Here is a 27713-nt window from a genome sequence, read left to right as displayed (position 1 = left end):
TTCTTGCATTGAAGGAGATCCAGGTCTTTTTTCCCCAGTTCCATGTAAATTAACATCCTTAAAACACACAAGCAGGCTCCTGCCCTCACGTATGGTGGTCAATCACGGACGCCCTGCCACAGGGGTTACATGCCACTGTCATCTGTCTTTGGTCCACAAAGCAGCTTTGTGCAGTGCATTTCCATTCCTCCTAGGCCAGTTCAGGGCTTCTGCGGGAGTGACTGTGCGGGGCGGGAGCACCGCTGGGTCACCGAGGGACGGGCCTCTGCCTCAGCACACGGATTGACAAGCTGTCTGCGTGGGCCAGGAGCTCCTTGATATGAGCCAAGCCCAGCCCTGCAACTTTGGCCCCATTTACCTCGAGGATCTCATCCCCTACCCCCAGCAGCCCTGAGTACAGCTTGGCCATGCTCGAATCAGCTATCTCCTGCACGTAGAACCCTGCAAAAGAAAACAGAACAATTTAACAGGTGAAATCCAAGGACACGCAGCTCTGTGGAACGCTGACCAGGTGGGTGCTGGTGAGCGTGGGGTGGGGAAGCAGGTGCTCACAGGGCACTTCTCCATGCACACACATACACACACCCTCATTATTCTACCTCATAACCACAAGGCTTTCTACATAGATACAGTATGCCTGCCCTCCTGGTATAATTTCATTTTTCTGTCTCCTCTTTTAAAATGCCCTTTAAGCTGTTATTATTTGTGTGTACCCCAGTGTGAATGAACTAACCTTATCTTTTTCTGGGATGAGCTTTGATTGTAGAATAAGGAGGAAACTGATGTTTGAAAATTAAGAAAAAGACCTACTATGTGCCTGGTACTGTGCTAGGTAGGATTCATAAATACGATCAAGTTGCTGTCTTCAAGTAGCTGGAGTGGTAGGAAGGCTCACTGGAGTAATGAACGTGGCTGAGGTCAAATGCAAATCTGGTTTGCTTCCTATTATTGTCTAGGACTAGCACTAGCCTCAATCTTCCTTGGATGTGGTGGCTCACTTGACCTTTATTCACACACATCCTGTCCCCCACACTGCCCCTAAGAAGGCCCTGCTGGCCAGTATGACCACATCCCCTGGGTCTCTTAGGTGCAGAGCGAGCTGGAGAGAGCCTGCTTCTTCCCCTTTCCCTGGGTCCGACTTGGCAAACCCACGTCAGTGGAGCAGGCCCTGTGGAGGCTTGGGGCTGGCGAGGCTGAGTTCCCCTTGCCTCTCCTGGCTACACAGTGCAGGGAGTCCTGCTGAGGGACCCTTCTCACCTCAACTTCTGCCGAAAACCTTCCAAACTCCCCTTGGACTTAGAGATTAAAGGGTCTTTCAGGGAAAGCTGGCCACCACCCCGCTTCACAGGCTGAGTGCACGCAGGTATCTGAGAGCACAAGCCTGGGGTGCGGACTGTGTGCAGCAGACATCACCTGTGGAACTCAGTGGGCAGCTCAGCCCCACCGGAGACACCCTCACCGCTGCCCAGCCCGGGCTGGCCTGGCCTGCACTCTGCTCTCTACTCCTCTTCCTGGAATCAGCGTCCTTAGAAAGGGCCGCATAGGGCACCTCACCCGGTTCTTCCGACTCTGGCCTGAAGGCATTTAACACACTCAGGCCAGGGGAGGTCCTCCCTCTGCTCCCCACAGCCCCACAGGAGCTTTGCTCAGCCCAGCTTCTGGCCCCAACAGAAAGCAAGCTGTCCAAAGCTGCCCACTGAAATGGGAGTCTGGAAGCACCACCATCTCCTTTAAAGCACCTGAAGGCTGATAACTCTGAGTTTGGCAAAACCAATCTTCTGACACATTCCCTCTCCCGGGGCTGAGTCGTGGAACTCCCTCTAGGTGCTTCTTGGCCGATCGGTGCCTTTGCCGCAGGGTCGCCTCCCTGCCCGCCCGCCTGCCTGCCATCCGCTGTGTGAAGCTTTTCTCCCGGCCCCATCTTCCACCTCTTCCGTCTGGGGGCTCTACCCGCTTGCCTGCCTCGTCAGTGTGCTGGTAGCGTGGGGGAGGCAGTGTGCTGCCTACAGAAATGGCTGCCCTACAGCAGACAGGCGGGTGCAGAGTGATGAGAAACCCCAGAAGCATGTAGCGGCCAGAGCTGGACCAGACAGACACTGACGTCGTGCCAGCGTTCTCGAGGAGTCTCTGAGGTAGGCTTCACAATGGAAAGTCATGACAAAAATGTGACGGAGAGACCGCTGTTGTAGGTATTTATTGCCTGCTGGAAATGGCCTTTGTTAAGCATGTATGGTCTCTATGGTACTCAGAAGCAGAAGACAAAGCCTGCTGTTCTCAAATGCTTGTATACAATCGGATGTGACAGCCAGCAAGTGAACCCCAGCATCCTGACGTTTTAGCAGGGAATGCAGACCAGCCCAGCTCACGGCCCGCCTGAGGCCCAGCAGAAGTGGAGCCGTGGCTGTTGGAGGCCAGTCTGTGGCAAGGAGGCCCCGGGACCAGTCATGCTCCGGGTGCCTGCGGATCTCTGTGTTATATCCGATGGCCAACTGTAGCAGGAGCAGGGCAGGGGAGAGGTCGTACCAACCCAGGGGAGGGGTGCCCTGGGGGGCAGGCCAGGGCGGAGCCCAAGGAGCCCTTGGTCATTACAGACCCCTGCCCATCCGACATCAACTCCATGACAGGTGGGGGAGGGGCTCCCACTGTCTGCAAAGGGGCCTAACGGGACTTTTGGGGAGCATGAGGCGCATAGCACCATGTCTGGTTGTGTGTGACCTCACACGGACAGGCGGTACGGATCACGGTGGTCCCTGTTGGAGTTCTCCCCAAATACAAGTTCTCTTTCTGAAGAGGGAAGGGGAGAAAAGAGCCGGGCATTTTCCTATGCACATCACTGGACGCTCCTTATGACTCTTCCAGGTAGGTTTTATTATTTTCATTTTAGAGATTAGAGAACTGAGGCTCAGAGGGGTTAAGTAACCTGCTCAAGGTCACACAGCCAGCAGAGGCTCTGGAGTACGAACCATGCCGTGTGGTCTAACTCTATGCCTCTGTACCACCCCTCTGGGAGGCGACAGCCTCTCACCTGAGGAGGGAGGAAGCTGAGGGAAAAGGTGGAGTAGCTAACAGTCCGCTGATTGCTGTATGATGATCAGTATAGGTTCACAAATGCCATCTCCCTGTGAGGTCATTGTACCCTCCTAAGGTCTAGAGTGGGGAGAAACTCATTTTCTTCCTCCCACGCTCATAGAAAATCCATCAGCAAACTGAGTCAAACTGCCTTCAAGTCAACCAGAATGCAACCACTTCTCACCATTTCCGCTGCCCCCCCCCCCAGCCCAAGTCGCCACTGTCAAGTTTTTCCACTGAAATAACTTTAAAACCGGTCTCCCTGGTCCACCTTTAACCCACTAACGTCCATTCACAGTCCAGTAGCTGGTCAGTGACAGTGTTACAAGCACAAATCAGGGCACAATAGTCCCTGCTCCAAGCCCCTGGTGGCTCCCAGCTCACTTGGCGGGAAAGCCAAAGCCCTTCTGGGCTCAGCGCTGTCTCTTCCTCTTGCCGCTCTGTCCAGATCCACCTCCTTGCAGGTCTTCTGACAGCCAAGCTCATTCCCACCCTCTGGGCCTCTTCGAGCCCCTTCCCTCTGCCTGGAACGCTCTTTCTCCAGACACCATACTGCTGCTCCTTCACTCCTGTAAGTGCCGTTGTGTCCTCTGCACAGAAAAGCTGTCGCCCCCTGCTCCCACAGGCACTCCCATCTCTCGGGCCCTTACCCTGCTTTGTTTGGGTTTGTGTCTCAGTACTTTCAGCTCTCTGGCACATATAATGCAAAACGTATACAAATGCAAACCTTTTTGTAGATAGAGTCTGTCTCCCTCACTGGAATGTGGACTCCTGAGGACAGGAGTTCTGTCTGTTCTGTTTACTGCCAGATACCCAGCATCTAAAACACCTAGTAGGTGCTCAGTATAAACGTGTTGAAACAATGAATGATGGATCAGATGTCAGAACTTGCTGTAGTCTGCATATCTGGCAGTGAGCAGATTTTTCCCAGGTTAAATGACTTTGACCTAGGAGATCAAAGCACAGGACTAAACCCTCCTCAGCAGAGTGCAGCCAGGGCAGGATCCCTGTGAACATCACCCTTTGGAGCCAGCGCCGAGGGAGGGACCTGGACGCACAGACAGGCAGGCACATTCCACATGCCCAGACATACTCAGCAGCTGGAGGAAGGGAACCATTAAACACATCAGTCACATCAAAGGGATCGCCGGGAACCAGCAGGCACAGTCTCCCTTGGGCACTACAACAAAAAGATGGCCTTCAAGATTCTGATTTCAAGACGTCAGCAGAGAGCAGAGGGGCACTGGAGTCAGGCTTGCTATCTCTGCCCCCTCCAGCAGCCCCACACCAGACCCTTCCAGAAGAGTGCCTGAAGGGAGAATTCCAGTCCTTTTGCTAAGAGGCTGTCTGCATTGAGAGCTCCACTTCTCAGCCACAGACTGGAAATGATCATGGCCAAAAGACATTGCTGTGGTTTACTAAGGCCCCAGGGATGTGGAGCCCAGAAAGGGGGGGGGGGGCTTACCTGAGTCCCGGCGCCCATTCCCAGAGGCCACACAGAAGCCAAAAGTGCCCTCTGGGGAACGTTGTAGCTGCAGCTGGGTTGTGCCATCTGGGAACACCTCCACCACACGACCCACTGTGCGCGCCTGGCTGGGGGCGCTCACATCCTCCACGCTGAGGGCACGCTGGGGTGGGGCCTTGGCTGGCCTGCCAGGGGACCGGAGACAGTGAGTGCAAGGAGGGCTGGGCACTAGGACCCCACCATTCCCCACCTTAAAGGTGACAGATGCCTCTTGACTGGCCTCAACCAGCAAAAACAACCTGCTAGGATCAAAACTGGAGGGTTGTCACAGCGGTGCCCCCTGCTACCCCCGCCTGGACACGTGATTTCAAATCTTTGTGGGTGCAGAGACCTCTCTGAGAATCTAACAAAGCTATAATGTTATATAAAAATTCCAGGGGTGAACAGGCCACCTGAAGACCCTCCATGGGGCCCCGGGTAAGAGCAGCTAGAGGATCTCATCAGTGGGTGGGACTTCTCTAGGCAGGGTCCCAGGTCAGGTGCTTCTTTGGGGGCCCCCGTCTCTGGATCTCTAACCTGATCTTTAACTGGGCTAAGGAAGCTCTCTGATCTCAGGATGTTGTTAGACAGCAGAGGGATAGAGGAATCAAACCTTTCAACTCTACCCATTCCACCAACTCCACACCTTCTCAGAGCCCAGTTGCACACGGCAAGGCACTGAGGTGTGGGTTCCAAGACTCCTCTGGAGGCAGGAAGGAGTTAAGCCCATAGCTCCACTGCCCATGCTCTGAGTTTGCTCCTACACCACTTGCCCACTCTTACCAGACATCTGCACTGTGGTCCCCTGGCTCTCCCACCACGTAGAGGCTGGACCTGTCCCCCTTGCCACTCAGCAGAGAATGGAGGTTCTGAAAGGAGACAGCTTTCCGATGATGGTGAGACGGTGACACCTGGTGGTAAAGGTCCAATATTGCAGGTGAGAAAAGCCATGGAAAGGGTGGGGCGGGGGGGGGGGTGGGGGATGCAGGAGTTGATAGAAACCTTACCCCATCCATGAACCTGAGGGTTTTTTAAGAGAGTAATGATACAAGTTTTTGTCACTACTTCAAAGTGCCCATCAGGAATCACCATGATTTACTTAAGAAGATGGACCCATACAGGTGATCAGGTTCAATTTTCTTTGCCTGAAATAACTTAGTACTACTAGAATACTAATAATTTCATTGATTATGAAAATCTAATTTTCTCTAAGAAAAAAGTGAAAGCAAATTAACTACAGAATAATAAATATGATTTTAGAATTAAAATATTAAATATTTTGTGATTGTTTAGTATCCCTTTTATGGTTATTCACATTAAAAATGTTTATCTAAGGACTTCCAGGGAAAATGGCAGAGTTCAAAGATCCTAAACTCACCTAGTCCCATGGATATAGTTATATAACACCATATTAGATAACCAGAAAACAACCCAAAGACTGGTAGAACAGACTCTCCACAGCTAAATGTAGAGAAGAGTCCATGTCCAAGAGGGCAGGAAGGGTAGAGATTTCCATGGGAGTTAAATGGACCTACAGGACTGTCCCAAGGATGGAGGGAGGCTGGGTGCAGAGAGACAAGGGGACCAGATCCTCGCATCAGGAACATCAGGCATGAGGAACCTGCACAGGGAAGATGAATCCCCATAACATTTGGCTTTGAAAACCAGATGGGCCTAATTTTGCCAGTTTTTAAAAAATTTTTTTTAATGTTTATTTATTTTTGAGAGAGAGAGAGAGAGACAGAGCATAAGCATGAGCAGGGGAGGGGAAGAGAGGGAGGAAGACACAGAATCCAAAGCAGCTTCAGGCTCTGAGCTGTCAGCACAAAGCCCGCTGTAGGGCTTGAACTCACAAACCGCAAGATCATGACCTGAGCCGAAGTCGGACGCTCAACTGACCGAGCCACCCAGGCACCCCTAATTTTGCCAGTTCTTAAAATCAGCGAGGCTTAACACCTGGAAAAATCAGTGGGCTTGGATCTGGGAGACTTGGGAAGATGATGGGAAACTGAATCCCCACCCTTAAAGAGACAGCACAACAAACAGCCCCACTGAGGTACAGCATAGAGAAGCAGCAATTTGAAAAATGCCTGGGGTATATGGGAGGGAGATTTGTTTACTAATCTCAGAGCCTGTGCTAGAAGGGCAGGGATCTCTGGGAGAATTCTCTAGGAACAAAAAAGTTGATAGGAACCATTTCCCTCCCCTGCCCCACAGCCTAGATACACAGATAGCTGGGGGAACCAGTACAGTGCTGACACTCTCCACCTAACTTGCTAACAGCACTGCCCACCCCCTCATTCTCCTGTGGGCCTGCCCCCCTCCAATAAGCCTCGGTCGGAGTGCATCCAAAAGTGGTGCCACAAGTCTGGCAGTGTGTAAAGAAGCCCTGACAGTGACTCCTACCCTGAAGAGAGGGGAAAACAACCACACACAACAGTGTGTGGCCCTAGCACCACAATCTGATCTGACATAGGCCCCACCCACCAACAAAAGCTTCTCAGAGGACAATGCAGAGAAAGAGCCTTGTAGTTCAGTGCTACTGCATCTCTGGCAAATGCCTACTCTGACTTAGCTCAAGCCTAAGGCAGGCCAGGAGTGGCCACTAATACCACAGGGGCCAAACACTGCCCACAACAGGTAAAGACAGTCATTGCAGACAACTGGACTAAAGGCAAAAACAGCTCAGCCACAACAGAAAGGTAAATGCAACACACATAAGAGACACCCCCGAAGCACCAGGTTCTGGGGAACAGGGGACACTACACTACAGTGCATTACAAGACCTCTTCTTCATAAGGCCATTGCTTTTTTTTCAAAAAATTTTTAATGTTTATTTATTTTCAAAGGAGAGAGAGACAGAGCATGAGTGGGGGAGGAGCAGAGAGAGAGGGAGACACAGAATCTGAAGCAGGCTCCAGGCTCTGAGCTGTCAGTACAGAGCCCGACATGGGGCTCAAACTCACAAACTGTGAGATCATGACCTGAGCTGAAGTCAGATGCTTAACCAACTGAATGACCCGGGCACCCCGAGGCCACTACTTTCAAGAGCAGGAGACATAGCTGACTTTCCTAACACACAGAAACAGACACAGAGAATTAGACAAAATGAGGAGACAGAGAAATATGTCCCAAGTGAAAGAACAGTACAAAATCACAGCAAGAGAGCTAAACAAAATGGAGATAAGTAATATGCCTGATAAAGAATCTAAAATAATGGTCATAAACATACTCAGTGGACTTGAGAACAGAGTGGAGGACCTCAGACCCATAACAAAGAGATAGAATATATAAAAAAGAACCAATCAGAGATGAAAAGCTCAATAACTGAAATTAAAAACACACTAGAAGGAATAAATAGTAGACTAGAGGAAGCAGAATAATGGATCGCTGACCTGGAGGACAGAGTAATAGAAAGCAATCAAGCTGAACAGCAGAGAGAAAAAAAATTAAAAAAAAAATGAAAACAGACTTAGAAAACTCAGCGACACAATCAAGTATAATAACATTCTCATTATAGGGATCCCAAAAGGAGAAGAGAGGGAAAAGGGGGCACAAAACTTCCCAAATCTGGGGAAGGAAACAGAAATCCAGAGCCAGGAAGCACAAGAACCCCCAACAAAATCAACCCAATGAAATGTTGAAGTCCACACCAAGACACTTAGTAATTAAAAAGGTAAAAAGTAGTGATAAAGAGAATTTTAAAAGCAGTAAAGAGAAAACACTTACATACAAAAGAAACCCTATATGGCTATCAGCTGGTTTTTAGTAGAAACTTTGTAGGCCAGAAAGGAGTGGCATGATATATTCAAAGTGCTGGAAAGAAAAATCTGCAGCCAGGAATACTCTAAACAGCAAGACTATCATTCAAAATAGGAGAGATAGAGAGTTTCCCAGAGAAACAAAAGATAAAGGAGTTCATGACCACTAAATCAGTCCTGTAAGAAAGTTGAAGGGAAGTTTTTTGAGTTGAAAGGAAAAACTGTAAGTAGGAGTAAGAAAACTATGAAGCACAAAGACAGTAAAATTAAGTGTATCTATAAAAAATCAGTCAAGATATTCACGAAAGAAAAAGCTGAAAAGTATGACACCATATACTTAAAACATGGAGTGGGGGAGAGGAGTAAAGAATGGGTTCAAACTGAAGTGACCATCAACTTAATATGGACTGCTATATGCAGAAGATGTTATATACAAACTTAACAGTAACCACAAATCAAAACCAGTAACACATACACAAAAAATAAAGAGAAAGGAATCCAAGTATATGACTAAAGAATGCCAGCAAACCATGAGAGAAAAGCAACATAAGAAATGAATAGAGAAGAACTACAAAAACAACCCCAAAAGAAGTAACAAAATGGTACATATGTGTCAATAATTACTTTGAATGTAAGTGGACTAAACTCTCCAGTTAAAAGACATAGGGTGATGGAATGGATAAAAAAGCAAGACCTGCTGCCTACAAGAGACTCATTTTAGACCTAAAGACACCTGAAGATTGAACGTGAGGGGATGGAGAAGTATTTATCATGCAAAAGGATGTGAAAAGAAAGTCAGGATAGAAATACTTACATCAGACAAAATAGACATTAAAACAAAGACTGTAACAAGAGACAAAGAAGGACACCATATCACCATTAAGGGGACAATCCAACAAGAAGATATAACAATTATAAGTATTAATGTAGCCAACATGGAAGCACCCAAATTCTTAAAGCAATTAATAACAAATATAAAGGAAGTAATCGATAGTAATACAATAATAGTAGGGGACTTTAACACCCCACTAACATCAATGGACAGACTGTCCAACCAGAAAATCGACAAAGACACAGTGGCTTTTAATGACTCACTGGACCAAACAGACTTAACAGATATATTCAGAGTATTCCATCTAAATACACATTCTTTTCAAATGCACATGGAACATTCTACAGAACAGATCACATATTAGGCCACAAAACAAGTCTCAACAAATTCAAAAAGATCGAAGTCATACCATGTATCTTTTCTGACCACTTTTCTTATCTTTTCTAGTTTCTAGCTGAAACTAGAAATCAACCACAAGAAAAAAATCTGGAAAGAACACAAATACATGGAGGTTAAATAACTTGCAACTAAGAAAAAATGAATGGGTCAACCAAGAAATCAATGAAGAAATTAAAAAATACATGGAGAGAAATAAAAATGAAAACACAATGGTCCAAAATCATTGGGATGCAGCAAATGCTGTTCTAAGAGGGAAGTTTACAGCAACACAGGCTTACCTCAAGAAGCAAGAAAAATCTCAAATAAACAACTTAACCTTACAACTAAAGGAACTAGAAAAAGAGCAACAAACAAAACTCAAAACAAGCAAAAGGAAGGATATAATAAGTATTAGATACAATATATAAGGATATAATAAATATTAGAGCACAAACAAAATAGAAACTAAAAAAAATCCTTATTGGCTGATCAATAAAACCAGGAGCTGGTTCCTTGAAAAGATCAACAAAACCAATAAACCTTTAGCCAAACTCATAAAAAAAAAAATTAAAAAAAAGAGGGGGAGAGGAGAGGATTCAAATAAAATCAGAAATGAAAGACGAGAAATAACAAATGACACCACAGAAATACAAAGGATTATAAGGGAATGTTATGAAACAAACTGGACAACCTAGAAGAAACAGATAAATTCCTAAAACATATAACCTCCCAAAGCCAAATCAGGAAGAAATAGAAAACTAGAACAGACTCAATACCAGCAATTAAGTTGAATCAGTAATCAAAAAACACCAAATAAAAGTACAGGGCCAGACAGCTTTACAGGTGAATTCTACCAACCATTTATTTATTTTTTACTTTTTAGGTGTATTTATTTTTTTGAAAGAGACAGAGAGAGAGAGAGAGAGAGAATCCCAATCAGGCTCCATACTGTCAGCATGGAGCCTGATGTGGGGATCGAGCTCACAAACCATGAAATCATAACCTGAACCAAAATCAAGGGTTGAATGCTTAACCAATTGAGCCACTCAGACGCCCCTCTAGCAAACATTTAAAGAAGAATTAATACTATTTTTCTCAAAGTAATCCAAAAAAATAGAAAAGGAAGAACAGAAAAGAATAGAAAATAGAATAGGAAAGAACGAAGGAAGAATAGAAAAGCAATTCCACTTACTGGGTTTTTACCCAAAGAAAATGAAAACACTAATCCTAACAGATACAAAATAGGAGTTCACCCCTATTTTACTGTAGCATTATTTACAATAGCCAAATAATGGAAGTAGTCCCAGTGTCCACTGATAGATGAATGGATAAATATAAATATAGATAGATACTTAGATAAATGGTTATATATATAATGGAATATTACTCAGCCATTAAAATGAATGCAATCTTGCCATTTGCAACGACATGGATAGATCTTCAGAGTATTATGCTAAACAAAACAAGTCAGTCAGAGAAAGATAAATACCACATGATTTCAATCATATGTGGAATTTAAGAAACAAAACAAATAGACAAAGAGAAAAAGAGACAAACCAAAAAACAGACTCTTAACTATAGAAAGCAAACAGGTGGTTACCAGAGGGGAGGTGTGTAGGGGGATGGTCGAAATAGGTGAAGGAGGTTAAGAGTACACATATCATGTACACATATCCTGATGAGCACTGGGTATTAAACAGAATTGTTGAATCACTATATTCTATACCTGAATCTAATATAACACTGTATGTTAACTATACTGGAATTTTTTTAAAAAATTCCTTAAAATATGCACCTTAAAATATTCTACATTAAAAGGTGGACAAGACAAACATACCTTAAGGAGTTCACCCATCAGTGGAGGTGGGGTGAGCACAGGTGAGTTAACAGCCCTAAATACATGTACGTGCTGGGCTAAAAGATGGATGTGCAGGGAAGCAGAGAGAGACTCCAGTTTAGGAAGTTTGGGGACACTAGGGAAACTGATGCCTGAGTGAGACTTGAAGCATGAGCTCCCCGGGTGAAGACTGGTAAGGGTGCTCCAGGCAGAAGAAACAGCAGGTGCAAAGACATGGAGAGACGACAGAAAGCGTATGTTCTGGAACATGGTTTGGGTGGCTGGGCTGCAGAGGTGATAGGAGATGGGCTGGAGCCTGAGGCCGGAACTGGAAGGACCGTATATGGCCTGCTAAGGAGCCAATGAGTGATGTTAATCAGAAGGTTGTAAGATTAGATCTGCGTTCTAGAAACTGACCCAATGAGGAGGCTACTGTGGGGGTGGGGGTGGTGGAGACGTAGGCAGGGAGTAGCAGACTTTTAAACAAATACAATGCATATTATTTATCACATTTGGAACCCACACTCTCAAGCAGTAAGTGATGTTATCAAGAGGTTTAGAGGGGGCCCTAGCCTTATATTAGCATTAAGGAAGGCTTCCTGGGAGAAGTCCTGCTTAACTCAGACCTGAAAGACGAGGAGTTCCCCAAGGAGAAGACAGAGGACAGCACTCCAGATGATGCAAGGTCAAATGTCAAAAAGCCATGCTGTGGGGTGGGGGGGTGGGGTGGTGTTGTGGAAGCCACCAGTGTGGTTGGGTGTGAGAACGGGGCCACTGCCCACCCAGGAGGTGGGCACGAACATGAACACCAGATCCAGCCAGCACCTGTCCACATTTGGCAGCTCCAGAGTCTAAGGAAGTAAAAGACAGTCTAAAGGAGGTAGTTACCCGTGAGATGCATCACAAATATTTCTGAGTGAGACAGAGACTTGTTTTATCTTCCTTGAACAGTTCTCTGTGATGCTCAGTCCGCCCTGCACTTGTTCCCACCCTTTGTTGGCCAGCTTCCTTTTTATCTTTGCCCACGCAGCTTACATTGCTGATAACCTCACTGCCACACCAACGGCGCGGTCATTTCCCTTGAGGGTTTACAGAGATCGAAGTTCTGATGGTGATACATCCGAACGCCATGGCTCAGACACACAAGGGACAAATCTAACTTCATGAGGAAAGTGAATTCCTGGAGCACGGCGTCAACTCTAGACTTTTCTGCCCAGCTTACTATCACTTTGCTTCTGTTTCTTAGCCTTCCATTGATTCATCCAGCAAATACGTAGTGAGCACCGACCGCATACTAGGTACGGCTCTCGGTACAAGACAAACTGATGTCATTTTCATTCGGCCTGCATTCTCTCCCCCACTGCAGCCTGAAAAATGGAAGTCTCCATTGCCCCAAACCACAATCACCTGCCGTTGCTCTGCAAAAAGGACAGGGGCAGGGAACAAAAGAACAAACATAATACCTGGAAACACCTGGAACAGAGCAGGGTTTTCAGAAACTTAGTTGGAAGTTAGCACACCATTGTTGATTTGCTGTTGGTTTATCTGCTAGCACATGGAGAGAGACCTTCGGCTAGCCGCCCCGCATTCATTCATACACTCACTGACTCACCTGTTCATTCACTGTGTCTTACATATATTTATATATTAGCCATTGTACTCAGCACAGGAGCATCCCCCACTTTTTGAAAGTTTGCTTTTATGAAAGACCTACATTAGTACCTGTTTTGACTAACCAAAAGAAATCCGGAGGATTTTCACTTTTACAAAAAGAGGTGAAAAGCAAAAATAGCATTCAGCATTTGTTTTGCAGTGAGCCATTATGGGGCAGTGCACCCAAAGTGGCCCCACCAAGTTCCTCCCCCAGGGACTCCACTCAGCATCTTAGCATCAAGCCACAATAGCTTTGAACAGTGTCTGTGAGCATCTGTGCTTCATCTCGATTTATTTTGTGTATCCATTAGCAAGATGTGTCCTAGGGTATCAGAAAAGCCTGAAAGAGGTTATTTTTTGGGTCAGGGGGGTGCTCAAAAATTCTCCATATAACTTAATGGTAATTGCTTCTTCGATGTATGCCATTTCGGCTTATGGAAGTTTTCACAGGAAATGCTCTACTTTCGGACAGCGGGGGAACCTGTCCTAGGAAGAGAAAGATCAAGTGGTGTTCCCTCAAAGAATTCACACCCCAGTGAGGGGAGACAGACAAAAATCAATTAGAATACTACGTGGCAAGTTCCCTAAAGGAGGGAAGCACAGGATGAGATGGGAACACAGAGCAGAGGCCCCTTAGCTCAGCCCAAGAAAGGATTGGAAGTGGCTTCATGGAGGAGGCAATTCCTGAAGTGTTGATGGATGAGCAGACGTTAGCAGGGAGAGAAGGTAGGGGAAACATTTCAAGTGAAGGTTCAAAGTCAGAGAGTGTATGGCCTGATTACAGAACTGCAAGGTCAAAGATAACGGGTCAGGTGTTAGAAGGCAACTGAGGAGAGATGAAGGCAGATCACAGAAGCCCTTCACCCAGGTCAGGTGATCTGCACTTTATCCTGTGGGTGGTAAGGGGCCAAAGGCAGATGATCAGCAAGGGGGCAGCATGACCAGATGTGCCCATCAGAAGGACCCCTATGGAACCAGGTGGGGACAGACATGGCAGGGATGTCAGTCAGGAGGCTGTTGTGTTGGTCTGGGTGTGGAGTGATTTGTGCTAGACTAACAGAGTCACTGTGACCATGGAGAAGGTTCCGAAATGATCGGGCACTAGACTCTAGGTCTTGGCAGAGGGGGCAGAGTTGAGGGAGAGAAGGGGGGGGAGGAGGAGGAGGAGGTTAGGATGAGCCCGTGCTGGGGCAGCTGCCTGGAAGAACAGAACCGTGGGATGCTGCCCACCCCATGGTGTCCAGGGGAAGCCAGGTCTCATGGACCAACTGTGGGGAGCCCAGTAGCCTCCCCTTCTCCACCTGGGCTCCCTGAGGTGGCCTCCTCTGCACTTCATTCCTCCTGTCACCTTCCATTCCATGGGCAGCTGGTGTCGCCCACCTTTTGGCTGGGGCCCTTCAGACTCACCAGATGCAGGGACTGTAACGATGGGGCTCTCTTCACTTTGGGGGTGCTGGTGTGTGACGCCGGGCCAGGCGCAGGGGCCCGCAGCTGCTCCACGCTGTAGCTGCGGGCCTTGCCCAGCTTGGGCCTTGTGCCCTGGCCCAGGGCCAAGAAGAGCTTTTTCAGCCCCAGGGTAGAGGCCAAGCTGCTGCTGCTTTTCTTGCTCCTGTCGGAAGGGGTAGCGGAGGGCGGGCCGGGTCCTGCACTGACCCCCGGTGATGCTCTGAAATGCAAGGGTGGACATGAAGGGGACAGCGGGGGGGCAGAGCAGAGGCCAGGGCAGACAGCACCTCAGGGCCCCGTGGGCCCCGGCTGGGCCAGCACCCAGGCCTGGTGGAGGCCGAGACAGCGGCTGCAGAAAGAGAGGCTGAGAGGGCGTGTGCAGGATGCTCTGCTAGGGTGGCTTTTAGGGAAGAGAGCTCAGACAAGACCCTCAGAGCCTCTGTGCCTTCTAGGCACTGGGGCTTGTGGTAAACAGACAAGGCCCTTATTCTCAGGAGCTTACAGACAACAGACTACTGAACAAAGGAGAAAAACCACAGCGACTGTTGAGAAATGTCGAGCAGAGAGTGACAGGGTGGCCGGGGAAGGTCTTTCTGAGAAGATGCTGTTTAAGCCGGAAGCTGAATGATAAGGAGCCATCCTGCCCAGGCTGGAGGTGAGAAATCCTGGGTCGAGGCCACAGCGATGCCATAGCCCTGGGGCAGGAAGAGGCTCTCAGAGTTCCAGAACACAACAGGGCCAGGCCACCAGCACTGGGACGCAGCGAGCAAGGGGGAAAGAGGGACCGGATGAGGTAAGGCAGGTGTGCCAGATTACCTTGAGCACTTAAGCCAAGGAAAGGGGCTGGGATTCTAGCCCAAGTGGGAGAAAAAAAAAAATCATTGGGGGTTGTAAGCAGGAGAAATGACATTATTTCACTGCAGTTTTAAAAAGATACCTTTTGACTGCTGTGTGCAGATGGAAGTGTGTAGTGCAGAAAAGAAGGGCCTGGCCAGAGCACTGGCTCACCGAGGCTCCGGGGCCCCAGGGCCAGGACTCAGACCCTCCGCACTAAAGGACAGAACGGAAAGGTGGATGCCGGCCTGTTTCCTCTGCGTCCAAGTCAGAAACAAGCCCTCTCAAACAGCCTCATCCTGGGAGTACCCTGAAGGTTGGGACTGACTGCTCAGCTGTGCCCGGCACAGTACCTGGAGCGTGAGGCCTGGTGAATGAATAAGCAAGTACCTCAGACTGAAAAATGGCTGGGAGAGAAGTGTTACGGTGCCATTCCCAGAATAAGTTGAGGAACCCTCTAAGGATTTGGGAGCAGTGAGGTCAGTCATGCCGGCGGGGGGGGGGGAGGGTCTCTTTTCCCACCCAGTGCCCCCGCTCCCCCACCTCCTGCAGCCAGGGCTCTTGCTCCCATTACTCACCGGGTTGACACATGCCCTCTGGAACTTAACTCTGTCCTCTGCAGGCCTCCCTCTGGTTCCTGGCTGGACTCTGACTCCTCTGAGGCCAGGGAGAGGGTGATGCCCACGGAGCTGACAATGCCAACAGCTGCTGAGCCGAGAAAGCCCTGGAGTCCTCCTGCAACAGCCGCAGCCCTCCCTGTCACAGAGCCACCACCACAGGTCATGGTCAGGGGAGGGGACATGCCCAAAAACAGAGGCAGGAGAGCCAGAGGAAGCTGGAGAGAGTTGGGGGCCCCAGGAGAGCAGTGGAGGCAGTGGTCAGGCACCCACAAAGCAGGCCGGGCATGAGGGGTCTTGTTTACTGCCGGAACCCATCACCCGCGGCACAGCGCCTGGCACACAGATGATTCAGAAATGTCTGTGCAGCGATGGAGCTGTGGTAAGTCGTGTCCCTCCTGTATCAGGAGACACGGGAAAACGCATCAAGACAGTTGGGAACAGGGAAAGTTTGCATTCCTGGGATGAAAACCACAGTCTTGCCGGATGTGACGTCTAATAGTTTTAGTGACAAGTGCCATTTTTGGAGCATTTCTGATGTGCCAGGCAATGAATGAAACACTCTGCAGAGACTATTTCATGGGTTCCTAGAAGATAGGTTCTATTATTACCCCGGGTCACAGAGAAGCCTGGAGCACAGAGGGCTTATGTGGCATGCCCAGGACCTCCTGGCTAATGACAAGAGGAGTCTGAGGAGGTAATGGCCAGGCTGCCCAGAAAGGCCAGCAGCTGGTGGAATAGAAGCTCCTCAGGAGTGGTTAGAGGTGGTCAGCAGCTGGCCCAGAGCCCACCCCATGGAAGGAGACTACACCTTAGAACAGGGCAGAAGGCAGCTCAAGGTAGTGCCTGCTTTCTTCAGGTTCACGTGAGCAAGGGAGGGTGAGGGAAAACGTCTATGTCCCCTTGCACAGCGAGGGGGGGGCCAACACACCTGGGGGTGGTGGTGCTTGGCATCCACATCCTCAGTAAGGTCAGCACAATCTGTCAGCTCTCTGCCCTCTCCTCCTCCACTGTGTTTCCAAGCCCTGGCTCCCTCCCAAGCCGTCCCAGCCCCGGGGACACATCAAGTCATGGACACATTAAGGAGAGGCTATGTGGCGCAGACCTGCTATCTCTGCCTACGAGTGAATGGCCAAGTCGCTCACCTCACATCACAGCATCAGGGATCAGAGCCTAAGGCTACTGATGCCCGACACACTTCCGCAGCCCTGCCTGCTGAAACCACGAGCCTGCCCAGGGGGGCTAGTTGGGGTCTGGAAGGGCTCTGCCTACTGGTCACTGTATCCTCCAGGAAGCACGTCTGTCCGGCCACAGAAAGTCTCAAGGGCAGGACTCCTGCTGAATTAATGCACTTATGCATTCCCTACAGTGCCTGGTATAGTGCCTGGCACGTAATAGGTGCTCAGTGTTGAATGAATGAATGAATGAATGAATGAATGAATGAAATGAAGATATTGAAGGAAAGGGCCTCAACCATGTGATTATTAGGCATTTACTGCTCTAAGCAAATAATAAATCTGGAGCTGTTGCCACTTCCTGCTCCCTGCCTTCTGCCTCCCCCCACCAAGAGTTGGCTAATCTGCCTCCAGGCTGATGTTGAGTCTTGCAGCCAGTCCACAGACCCCATAGCTTCCGGAACACCTGCTACTGCTCTGAAGAGCTGCTGGGAGGGTGCACAGCTATGTCATCTATTAAGATGAAAGGTAAAGATAACTCAGAGTGCTTGGCCTGGGGTCTCTGCTTACCATCGCTGCGTTTCTCCAGAAGCGGCTCCTGGCTGCAGGAGCCCCTGTCCACCTTGCGCTCACCCATGGCTCCTCCCCAGGGCCCCTGCAGCCCCAGAGGCATGCTCTTGTTGCAGCTGTTGGTGGACAGGTCCAGCAGTGGGTGACTGACTTGGGGGCTGTAGGGCTGGGTCTGCGTGGGTGAGAGCTCACAGGTCCTGGGAACTGCACTTCTTGAAGGAGGCAGAGGGGTGTCCACAGGCTCTCCCTGCTCACCCAGCCTGCTGGACCCAGGCAGGGCTGCCTTCCTGTGAGACACAGGTGAGGTGGTTTTCCTTGAAGGTGGAGGGGTTGGCACCCAGCCTCCAGGGGAGAAAAAAGAGGTTAGCTGCTGGGCCTGGTGCAGGGCAGAGGGCTCTGCATGGCTCTGTCGCAGGGAGGAAGCAGTCTCCAGAGACTCATGATTTTCTATATCCCAGGCTTGTCTGGCTGGCGCTGAGGACCCCAGCTTCATGGAAGATGCCGGGGCACAGGCTGTCCTGCACAGAGCCCTGGAATCCACCGGGGGAACCCAGTGATTTCCCAGCCCGGCTTCAGGCTGCCACTGGGATCCCAGGGAAGCCCTTTTAGATTCCAGGACAGGAGGCTGAGGGAAAGCATCTTCTCTGGCAAACAGAGTCCCCTCAGGGTGTCCTCTGCCTTCTTTCACCTCATCTGCAACCTCCACGTGATCAACCCCAGGCGAGTAGTGAGGGGTCTGAGGGCTGCTGGGCAGCTGAGATTCAGCCTTCCGGAACCACCTGGGGCCTCCCCGAGGCCTGGCGCCCCGCAGACGCGGGCCGCTGCCTCGGGCCGGGCCACGGGCCCTGCTTGGCTGCGAGGTCCCAGCCTCCTCGCTGTCGGTCCTGCAGCTGTCGGAGGTGTCCGTGCTGTCCAGGGCGGAGTCCACCTCCTCGGGCCGCACCGAGTCTCCGATGTGCGTTTCCCGGATCCATTCCGTGTGGAGCCCCTGCTTGGCAGGGAGGAGCCTGGAGGGGGGGCTCGGGGCCCAAGAGCTAAGGGGCTCCGCCAGCACCCCCTGCGCCCCACGGTCGCGTTCCTGGAGGGACCTCGGGTCCGGGCTCGCCTTCACCTGGGTGGGCCGTCGGTTGTCGATGCGGCTGCCGCAGGCTCGGCACTTCCTCTCGCCGTCCGGGACGGCCTTCCGGTCCAGTAGGCCCACCAGCCTGCAGAGCGCCCCTTCGCCGGCGGCCCTGCGCGCGCAGCCCCTGTTGACGTAGTGAGCGAGGTCGGGCTTGGAGCGCAGGGGACCCTGGCCCGCCGGCGCCTGCAGCGCGCAGCTCCGCGCCTGGTCCTGGCGCTGCTGCAGCCGCTCCAGGTAGCGGGACTCGGCGTCCCCGGCGGACTCGTCCTCAAAGCGGACGCGGGACGGGGAGGTGCCCCGCTTCGGCCACTGCCCGCTGGTGGACTCCCCGCTGGAGGAGTCACTCGTGTTCCCGTTCTGGAGGTTGTCTCTGCAGGCGAAGGTCATCCTCGGGTCCAGGGCTGGGCTTCTCCGGCCGTCTCTGCGGGGGGGAAACAGGAGCAGACAGGTGACAGAAGATGGGGAGGACGGCACCACGGGGTACAGAGCTTCCAAGGTGCTCCGTGGTAATATGACTCCAGTTACCCCACACCACGTTCCTGGGGAGTCAGGCAGTAAACCAGAGTAGCTTCCAAGCCCATCTTGAAGCTGAGACATGGCGCTAAACAAAATCAACAGGAGCTTCTTTACTTTTGGCTTTCCTTCTGTTGCCTGGCTCAGCCTGAGCCAAAATAAAACATTACATTGAACACGGGATATACGGAAGGATGATAGCAAAATCCTCATGGTGTGTGTGTGTGTGTGTGTGTGTGTGTATGTGTGTGTGTGTGTGTGTGTGTGTGCACGTGCCTGCATACACACACTCCACTCAAGAGGAAGTGAGCCTGGCGTTCATGGGCATCTGGTAGTGACGAATTCTCCCAGTGTTGTACTTGGCTATAAAGATTTAATGGGAATGGGCGCCTGGGTGTCTCAGTCCGTTAAACGTCCGACTTCTGCTCAGGTCATGATCTCACGGTCTGTGAGTTCGAGCCCGCCATAGGGCTCTGTGCTGACAGCTCAGAGCCTGGAGCCTGCTTTGGATTCTGTGTCGCCCTCTCTCTGACCCTCCCCTGTTCATGCTCTGTCTCTCTCGGTCTCAAAAATAAATAAACATTTTTAAAAAATTTTTTTAAAAAGATTTAATGGGAAGAGTGAATTATAAGTCTCTACACAGACTGTGTGGGACCTGATGTCAGGCTTTCTAAGCATTCTTGCTCCCAAAAGTGTCCACTCTGGGTTCCTAATCATCTTGGTTAGACAGAATTTAGACAATGACACCCATGTTTCTCCTTGGACTCTCTTGTCTGTTTCAGTGCCCACCTTCTGTACCCGCCCCCCTGCCCCCCCCACAGCCCCTTCCATGCTGGAGAAAAGCTATGAGGACAAGTACTGTGCTAGGAAGAACCTCTGCATTCTGTCACCAACCTTTGCTCTGGGAAACACTGTGCTGGCCGTCAAGTCCTGTCCACTCTGGAAAACACCTGCCTAAATCTCACCCTGGGGGCCCCCTGGAGCCAGGTAACCTGAGTCTCCCCGCATTTCCTATCAAAGGCCACCTAAGTAGGGCTCTTCTTTCCCTTCCGTTTCCCTACAGTGACGTCGCACCAATCTACTGCTAAGTGTTTGGGACTCGCACCTTTTCTCTCATTTATCGTTTATCACTCGCACTGGACCCCTGCCTCGTATCCAGCCCCCACTGCCTCCTGTCAGTCTTCCCGAAGCACAGCTTCATCACACCATCCCCCAAGGGGGCACAGGATCAAGTTCAAGGTCTTTATGGTAAAAACAGAGGCCCTCCACATTCCTCACTGTTTTCCTCCCCAGTTCTGTCCTGCCGCCCAGCCACTTGTATGGTCACCAGACTCCTGCCTCATGCAGCACCCTTGCATCAGATCCTGAAGACTTTTTTTCTTGACCTGCCTGCATTTGAATCCTATTTGTTAAATGTTACCTGTTGTATAGACACCACGTGTGCTGGTTAATTTTATGTGTCAACTTCATTGGTACCACAATGCCCAGGGACCTCGTCAGACATTATTCTGGATGTTTTTGTGAAGACATTTTTGAATAAGATTAACATTTAAATTGGTGGATTTTGAATAAAGCTGATTACCCTCCACGACGTGGTTGACCTCATCCAATCAGTTGAAGCCCTTAACAGCACAAACACTGATCTTCCCTGAGCAAGAAAGAATTCTGCCAGTAGACTGCCTTTAGATTTGAGTTGCTATCTTCCCTGAGTCTGAAGCCTGCCAGCCTACCCTGCAGATTTTGGACTTACCATGCCTCCATGATCACATGAGTCAATTCCTTAAAATAAATCTCTCTCTCTCTCTCCCCATATATATATGGAGAAATACACACACACACACACACACACACACACACACACACACACAGTCTGTTGGCTCTTTCTCTGATGGTTTTCTCTGAAGAAACCTGACTAATACACCATGATATTATCTCCTTCCCATGAACACCTGTACCACTCATTTGTTATGACAGACTCACAAGATGTTAGTGCTGGAAGGCACTGCCATGACCACATGGTCCCTCCTCATTCCTATAAGGAGAGGCCACACAAGACCAGTTTCTAGGCTGACCGGCACCTGAGCAGCTGAAAAGGCAAGCTGTGGATATTTTTTCTCCTTCAGAAGGAGCCGCAAAATAGAACTAGACACTGACCATGCTGGTGGTCAAGTTTTATTTGGGGAGGAGCCTGGATTTTAGGGACTTGCTATTTCTTTCCAAGTACCCAGAAGTATACCCGTTGTGTATACACAACTACCTATACTGGCATACTTCATGTGTTATGTTGCTGTTTTTAGTCCTCAAAGTGTCTACGAAGCCTTTCCTATCCTTGCCTTCCTCCTCCTCTCCCCTCCCTCTCCCCAGAGAAGTGAACTCTCCTCCAATAGCACACTGTATGTACATAGCACTGTTTGCTCAAGCTTGCCTAGACTCCCAACAACTGATTATAATGAAATGTATGTCGACAATTAGTGGATTTACTAATCCTTCCCCTAATGAGATGCTTCAGTGATTCTGGAAGAAGGGTGTCAGTGCTTTCAAAAAGGCTGTCTTAATACGAGTTCCTCCCTCACCAAGTTTATAGCTACCCAACAGAAAGACAAATATGGTACGCAATTAAAAGAAAAGCAGTTCAGATAACAGCAGGAAGAAAACATACATGCTTAACAATTACTATTAAAACATGCTAGCCAGTGGGAAGAGTAGCCATTGAACCGGCTGACATCTAAACCTATTCACAGCATTTACTGGACCAGACAGTGTGTCCCTTCTCAGCTGTACTTTGTGTATGGATCAATGGCATTGCCTGTCTGGCTCAGGTGAACATGACCTGCGCCCTGGGGGTGTCACTGGCCATTGCTAACCATCCCCTCCTCTGTGCCTTGACAAAGCCACTGACGAGCCTCACAATCCAGACGGATTAGAATGGTCTGGATTGCTGAGGGAGTGGAATACAATGTATAAAAAATGCATACACTTTGGAATCAACGGGTGGTCTGAGAGGTTAGAGTTAAATTGTCCAAGACTGATTATCTGCAAAACTCCATGGGAGCCAGCTATGGCTGGGAGCTTAAGGCACTCCCTCACCTGTGCCATGTCAGACAGACAAGAGGCTCAAACCTTGGACCCCAGGCCTCTGATTGCAGAGGGGCAGGGCTGGTGGTCACCTAACTGTGAATGCTGAGCTGGCAGGATAAAGCTAGAGCCAAGGTTCCACCATGCCATAGCACTGTGTCCCCACCCCCAGTGCACACTAAGGAGGAGTGAGCACTTCCTAAATCATGCAGCTTAAAGTGCCACTCCCTGGAACCCTCCATGGAGGCTGCGGCTACGCGTTCACTAAATGTTTACCCTGCCCTAGGAGGCCGTGGGTGATGGGGGCCTGCACATCTGCCGATACTCCTGACTCCAGTGTTTTCTCTCAATGAGCACTGCTCCAGGAGGAATTTCCTTTTTTAAAGAACTACTGCTAAGCAACTGATCTTCCTGCTTTGAGACTGGAGCAGAGTCTGTGCTTAAAAGGGCTGCTTTGAGGAATACTGCAGAGTTGTCCATCATCCTGTTTTCTGGAACTCACATTCAGGCTGGGCCAATTTATCCATTAGGCACAGCAGCCACAGTGTCTATGGGCTGGGACACTTCCAGGGACCCATGAAAGTCATTTGTCTTCAAGTCAGAAGAAATCAAACTCTTAAGTCCAAGAAAACATATAATACCTTTTAAACCAGCATGGTCAGAAACTAGAATTTTTAACTTTTTTATGGAGGAAGGCAGAGAAGGCAAGAGTGCCTAACACCCCCAAAAGTCATAATGTGGGTCTGCATTCAGAGAGGGATTCACAGCAGAGATGTGAAGTTCTTCACTAGGATCACCCCTGATGAGGATGGTTCAGGGTCTCCCTGCTTGTCTCAATATGGCTGGGGTGGCCCCCCTGATCCCTGTGCTGGTGACAGTTTTCTGTTGCTGACTATGAGGCACTGGAGCCCCAAGCTCTTGCCCCTGAGGATCCCACCTGCACCTGTATGTCTTCAGCCTCTCAGGATCTGAGGAAGGCGCAGTGGGACAATCACTCTGGTCACGTGCATGTGGGGTTCCTGGGTCAGCTCCCCAGGGCATTCTTGCCCAGGAACAGGAGGCTCTGCTAGAGAAACAGCATCACCTCTCCTCCCCCAGAAACAAGAGGCACCCTACTAAGCAGAATCCCCCCTCCCCAACCCCGATATCTGCAGGCACGTATACGCGCACGTGCACACACACACACACACACACACACACACACACACACACACAGGCAGGATACCCTGGTGGCCAGGCCCACCCAATGCAGGGAGAGGCTCACCAGGAGACTCGGTACACTGGCCGGCACACGGCGACCCCTCTGTAGGCCCCAGATGGCACTGCCCTGCTATGCTGACAGGGTGTGGGCTATACTTTGGGGGAGGAAGAAGAAAGCCCAGCTTTAAAGGCAGTACATTTCTAACCTAATAAGGGAGTCCAGGTGCCATCAGCCGCATCAGTGACCTTAACTTTTCCATACAAGATGGTGAATTGAGTCATCCTGGAATTCATGCCAAAGGTAGAAATAACATTTTTTGTTCTAAAAGGAGAAATGAAGGGGAGTCTGATCACAGAAGGTACTTTCAACTCCACTGCTGAAACCAGAGGCCTCTGCCAGCAGTGCTGGGAACACGCCACACAGGTACGCTGAGGGTTTTGGAGACAACTGCACAGCAAAGACCCTTCCGTAGCAAACCATACCTGCGAAGCTCCCCAAGCTGCCTCAACCGTCACCCCTCTCGGAGAGGACCGTCTGGCCCAGTACCTGGAGTTGATATGGCCTCTGTGGGAAGGCCCCTTTCTGGAGGCCCACTTCCTACAGCAACGCTGTGCCAACCACACAATCAACGCAACCTACACAAGCTCTACTGTCTTAACACACCTCTGCTGACACAGGATGACAGCCCTCGTGGGTCACCTTCCCAGGTCCTGCATCTTGCTGACGTGTTGTGCCCTCCTGGTGTTAGGAATTCCAACCTAGGTGTGCCTGTCCCCAAAATAGCAAGAGACTGTGTTTCCGGGAGCTGCTCAATTTCTACGCTGATTTGCTTCCAGAAAATGAAGCTACTGATACGTCTTCACCTCCTGGAAAAGCCTGTCTGTCCATGCTTGCCCCGGCCACCTCCAGCCTGGCCGAGGATAAAGAAGGCCTTCCGGAGACTGCTCTACCTGCCCCCACTCTTCCATCCATCTTTTACCAAGCTGCTCTTTGGAAGGAGTGATGCCCCTGGGCTGAGGCGGGGGGGAGGGTGCGGGGGTGCTCCTGCATCTGACTCGGGCCTGGGGCCTGTGTGGCATCACCATGTTAACTCAGCATGGCTCTCCAGGGTGATTTGACAAGCATAACCTTTAGAAGCATCTGCAGCAAGCCATCTGGCGTTGATTTTTCAGCTGCACCCTCTGAGGATTCACCAGGGCTGCCAAGTCAAAGTAATTCTTTTCTGGACACGGCAGCTGCTAAAGTGGGTCACCTTGCATTTCTATAGCATTTCTATGGCCAGGGGACAGCCTGACAAAAGGGAACATACTTTAAGGTTGGCGACTGGGGTTGTGATGAGCTGCTCGCCTAATCTGGGGAAGAGGAAGTGTTCAAGAGCACATTTACACAGTCACGTCTGTTTTGCAAATAGTCCTGCCAATTTTGAGACTACCCAGCCCAACCTAAGTAACCTACAGAAGGTGGAACAGAGGACTCTGTGAAAGTCTAAGGCTCTGAGCTCCATATATATGAAGAGAAGAATAGTTAGAATGCTTCAGAGAAGCCATGCCCATTCCTAACTAGTCTCCTCCAACCAGAGTGAGACAAGGCAAAAATGTGGAAAGAAAAGGATAGTCTTTTTGGCACAGCTTGCCCAGATTTAGGATCTCCTGAGCCCCTCTCATAGGGGGGTCATAATGACACTGAACTCAGAGGCAGGCCTCAGCCCTCTGCTTATGCTGGAGTCATCTCAATGGTGCCATGACAGTCCACGGCCTTCAATGCACAGGCTCAGTGTCTCCCATCAAAGAGCATATGGCCCAGTTCCACTGAGAATCCTCTGTTCCTCCAGTATCACACAGTGATGGAAACCAGCACACCCAGCATGCCCATCATCGTGACAAAAGCACAGGTGCCCTGCTTGGGGCAGGCACAATTTGGCATGGGCTGGCAGCCCCGTGTCAGGTCCACCAGGTGTACCGGCCCTGGGGTGTGCATTCCACGTGCAGGGCGTTCCAGGAGGGGCATGGCACACGGAATGGCAGGTGGGGATGGGGATGGGATGTCACTCCAGGAACAGCCACATACGTGAAGGGCTGGTCTGAATGTGCTTCAACTTGTTCTCTGCCTGCCTCTTCACCCCCAGTGAACTTGCCCTCACCCATGACTCTAGCATCAGGAAAGCAGGGTAATGCCCAACTCTGCCATTCTGACCTCTTTTCCTCCTCTGCAGATCTTGTATCCAAATGCCTGATGAACATTTCCTCCATTTGGAGGGCAACCTCCTCTAAAGCGTGACCCTGAACTTCATTCCTTGGCTAAGGCCCCACCAAACCTCCAGACACCCAGTCAGAACCCTGGGCTTCCCCTTGGATGCCTTCCCTTCTCACATTTCCTACACCCGGTTAACTAAATGATTACTGGTAAGAGGTAACACTCACATAGTACTCGCTATGCCCCAGGCACAGTTCTGAACACCTTACACGTACTGACTCAATATAATCCTCACAACAACCCTGTAAGACTGGCACCATTACAATTCCCATTTTGCAGATGACAAAACTGAGGCACAGAGACTTCCCCAAAGGCACACAGCCAGCAAGTGGCAGAGCCCAAATTCAAACCCAGGGGTCTGGTTCCAGAATCTTAACCACTTTGCTGCTGCCTCAGTAAACCTGCATCCTTCTGGCTCTTGGCAATTCCTTATCTCCACACCCCGCCCTCCCTATCACATCTCACGAGGACCACCATGAAGCCTCCTTACCGCCCCAGGCCCCCAGATCCAACACATCCCTGCAGCCAGGACAGCTATACTGAGATGCAAATGTGATGATGCTATCTACCTGCTTAAAATCCTGTAGTGGCTTCTAGCTGTTACTGGAAACATCCAAATCTTTCAGCAAGCCTGGAGGCCTCCGTGACCAGCCTGCACTGAGCTTTCTGGCCTTCAAGCCACTCCCTCCCGTCCCGTGAGCACGGTGTTTCTGCTCATGGTGTCTGCCCTGGGATGCTCACCCCGGCCTCCATCATCCGCCCAGGGAAGGTATACATCTCCTCCAAGCCCCAACTTAGAAGCCACGTCCTCTAGAGCCTCTGCTGTCCTTCCCAGGTGGAGGTATGGGTTTCCTGCCCCGCATTCACGTCTATCCTCTCCTACACCACAACTGAATTGACCTGTTTGCCGGTCTTTCTCCCTGGAGACTGTGACATCTGTCCCCCAGGGAGCTCAGATTATGTGTCATTCACCTTCGAATCCTCCATGTTTGACACTGTAGGCCCTCAGTCAAGGTGTGTTGACCGACTAAATGAATTAATTCAAGCGCCTAACATGGGAAACACACACACAGAGGGAGCAGTGAGCAGCAGTACGTTGGCTGGATCCTACCTCTTCTCCCTGCCTCAGCCCTCCTAGGCCAGGGCCCCACTCACCGGCTGCCCTGGGCAACGGCGGGCACGATATCATGGCTGGCACGGAGGGGCCGGGTCCTGGCCTTCATGCGGGCACGCTGCAGCAGATGCTTGGCTTCCTCATGCCTGGGGCTCAGCACGGACTCCGGCTTGGGACCAAAGGTCCTACAGGGTGGCACGCAGGCCAGAGCAGGCGGGGGAGGGATTAGAAGAAAATAACACGGATTAGAAGAGCTTTAACAGCACTGAGCATGGCGGTGCCAGAAAAAGCCCTGCATGTGCAGCCTTCCTTGTCCAGTCCCCACACAGAGGGCACCGGCCTGGGGTCTGGGCAATGGCCCTGAGCGTCTCTGGACAGGGCCGGGGAGCTAACCCACCGTGGACAGATTATCTGCTCAGGAAGTGGAGACAGAAATCCCAGGAGGATCTAAGAAGGGTAGGGGAATCTCCAGATTATTCTATTGTTCCTTCCCTGGGCAGGCAGCCGGAGTTATCTGGGAGGACGGGGGAAGGGCCCGGCGTGTTGGACTGGGCCTGTGCCCAGCCAGATGGTCTTTACACACATCACCTCCTTCTCTCCTTCTGCTTCTCTCTGCACCCACACGTACCCATGCAAGCCCCCACCGCAGACTCAAGAAGTCAGGCCTCAGCCTGTCACATTCTGCTCCTTTTGGGGGAATGACATTTCTATAAATCCTGGTGCTTGCTTGCCTCAGTCCCAATCCAAACCCGTTAGGC

At 50.4% G+C, this 27713-nt stretch overlaps 1 protein-coding gene across 1 annotated transcript in view; it reads right to left on the bottom strand.

The window, feature by feature from the left end:
• Nucleotides 1-27713, bottom strand: part of KIAA1614 (KIAA1614 ortholog) — a 39667-nt gene continuing 11954 nt past the window's right edge. Inside the window, exons 4-10 of the mRNA XM_047076457.1 lie at nucleotides 26997-27140; nucleotides 17677-19220; nucleotides 15893-16070; nucleotides 14442-14700; nucleotides 5357-5484; nucleotides 4535-4719; nucleotides 1-441 (exon numbers count right to left, since the gene is read on the bottom strand). Coding sequence (XP_046932413.1) covers nucleotides 248-441; nucleotides 4535-4719; nucleotides 5357-5484; nucleotides 14442-14700; nucleotides 15893-16070; nucleotides 17677-19220; nucleotides 26997-27140 — 2632 coding nt within the window. The 3' untranslated portion in view covers nucleotides 1-247. The remainder of the gene's footprint in view (nucleotides 442-4534; nucleotides 4720-5356; nucleotides 5485-14441; nucleotides 14701-15892; nucleotides 16071-17676; nucleotides 19221-26996; nucleotides 27141-27713) is intronic.

This window comes from Lynx rufus, unplaced genomic scaffold (genome assembly GCF_022079265.1).
Source record: "Lynx rufus isolate CCGP_SWC_20201006 ecotype Redwood Valley unplaced genomic scaffold, mLynRuf1.p SCAF_15, whole genome shotgun sequence".
Lineage (NCBI taxonomy): Eukaryota > Metazoa > Chordata > Mammalia > Carnivora > Felidae > Lynx > Lynx rufus.
This window is presented reverse-complemented; position numbering and strand designations above follow the sequence as displayed.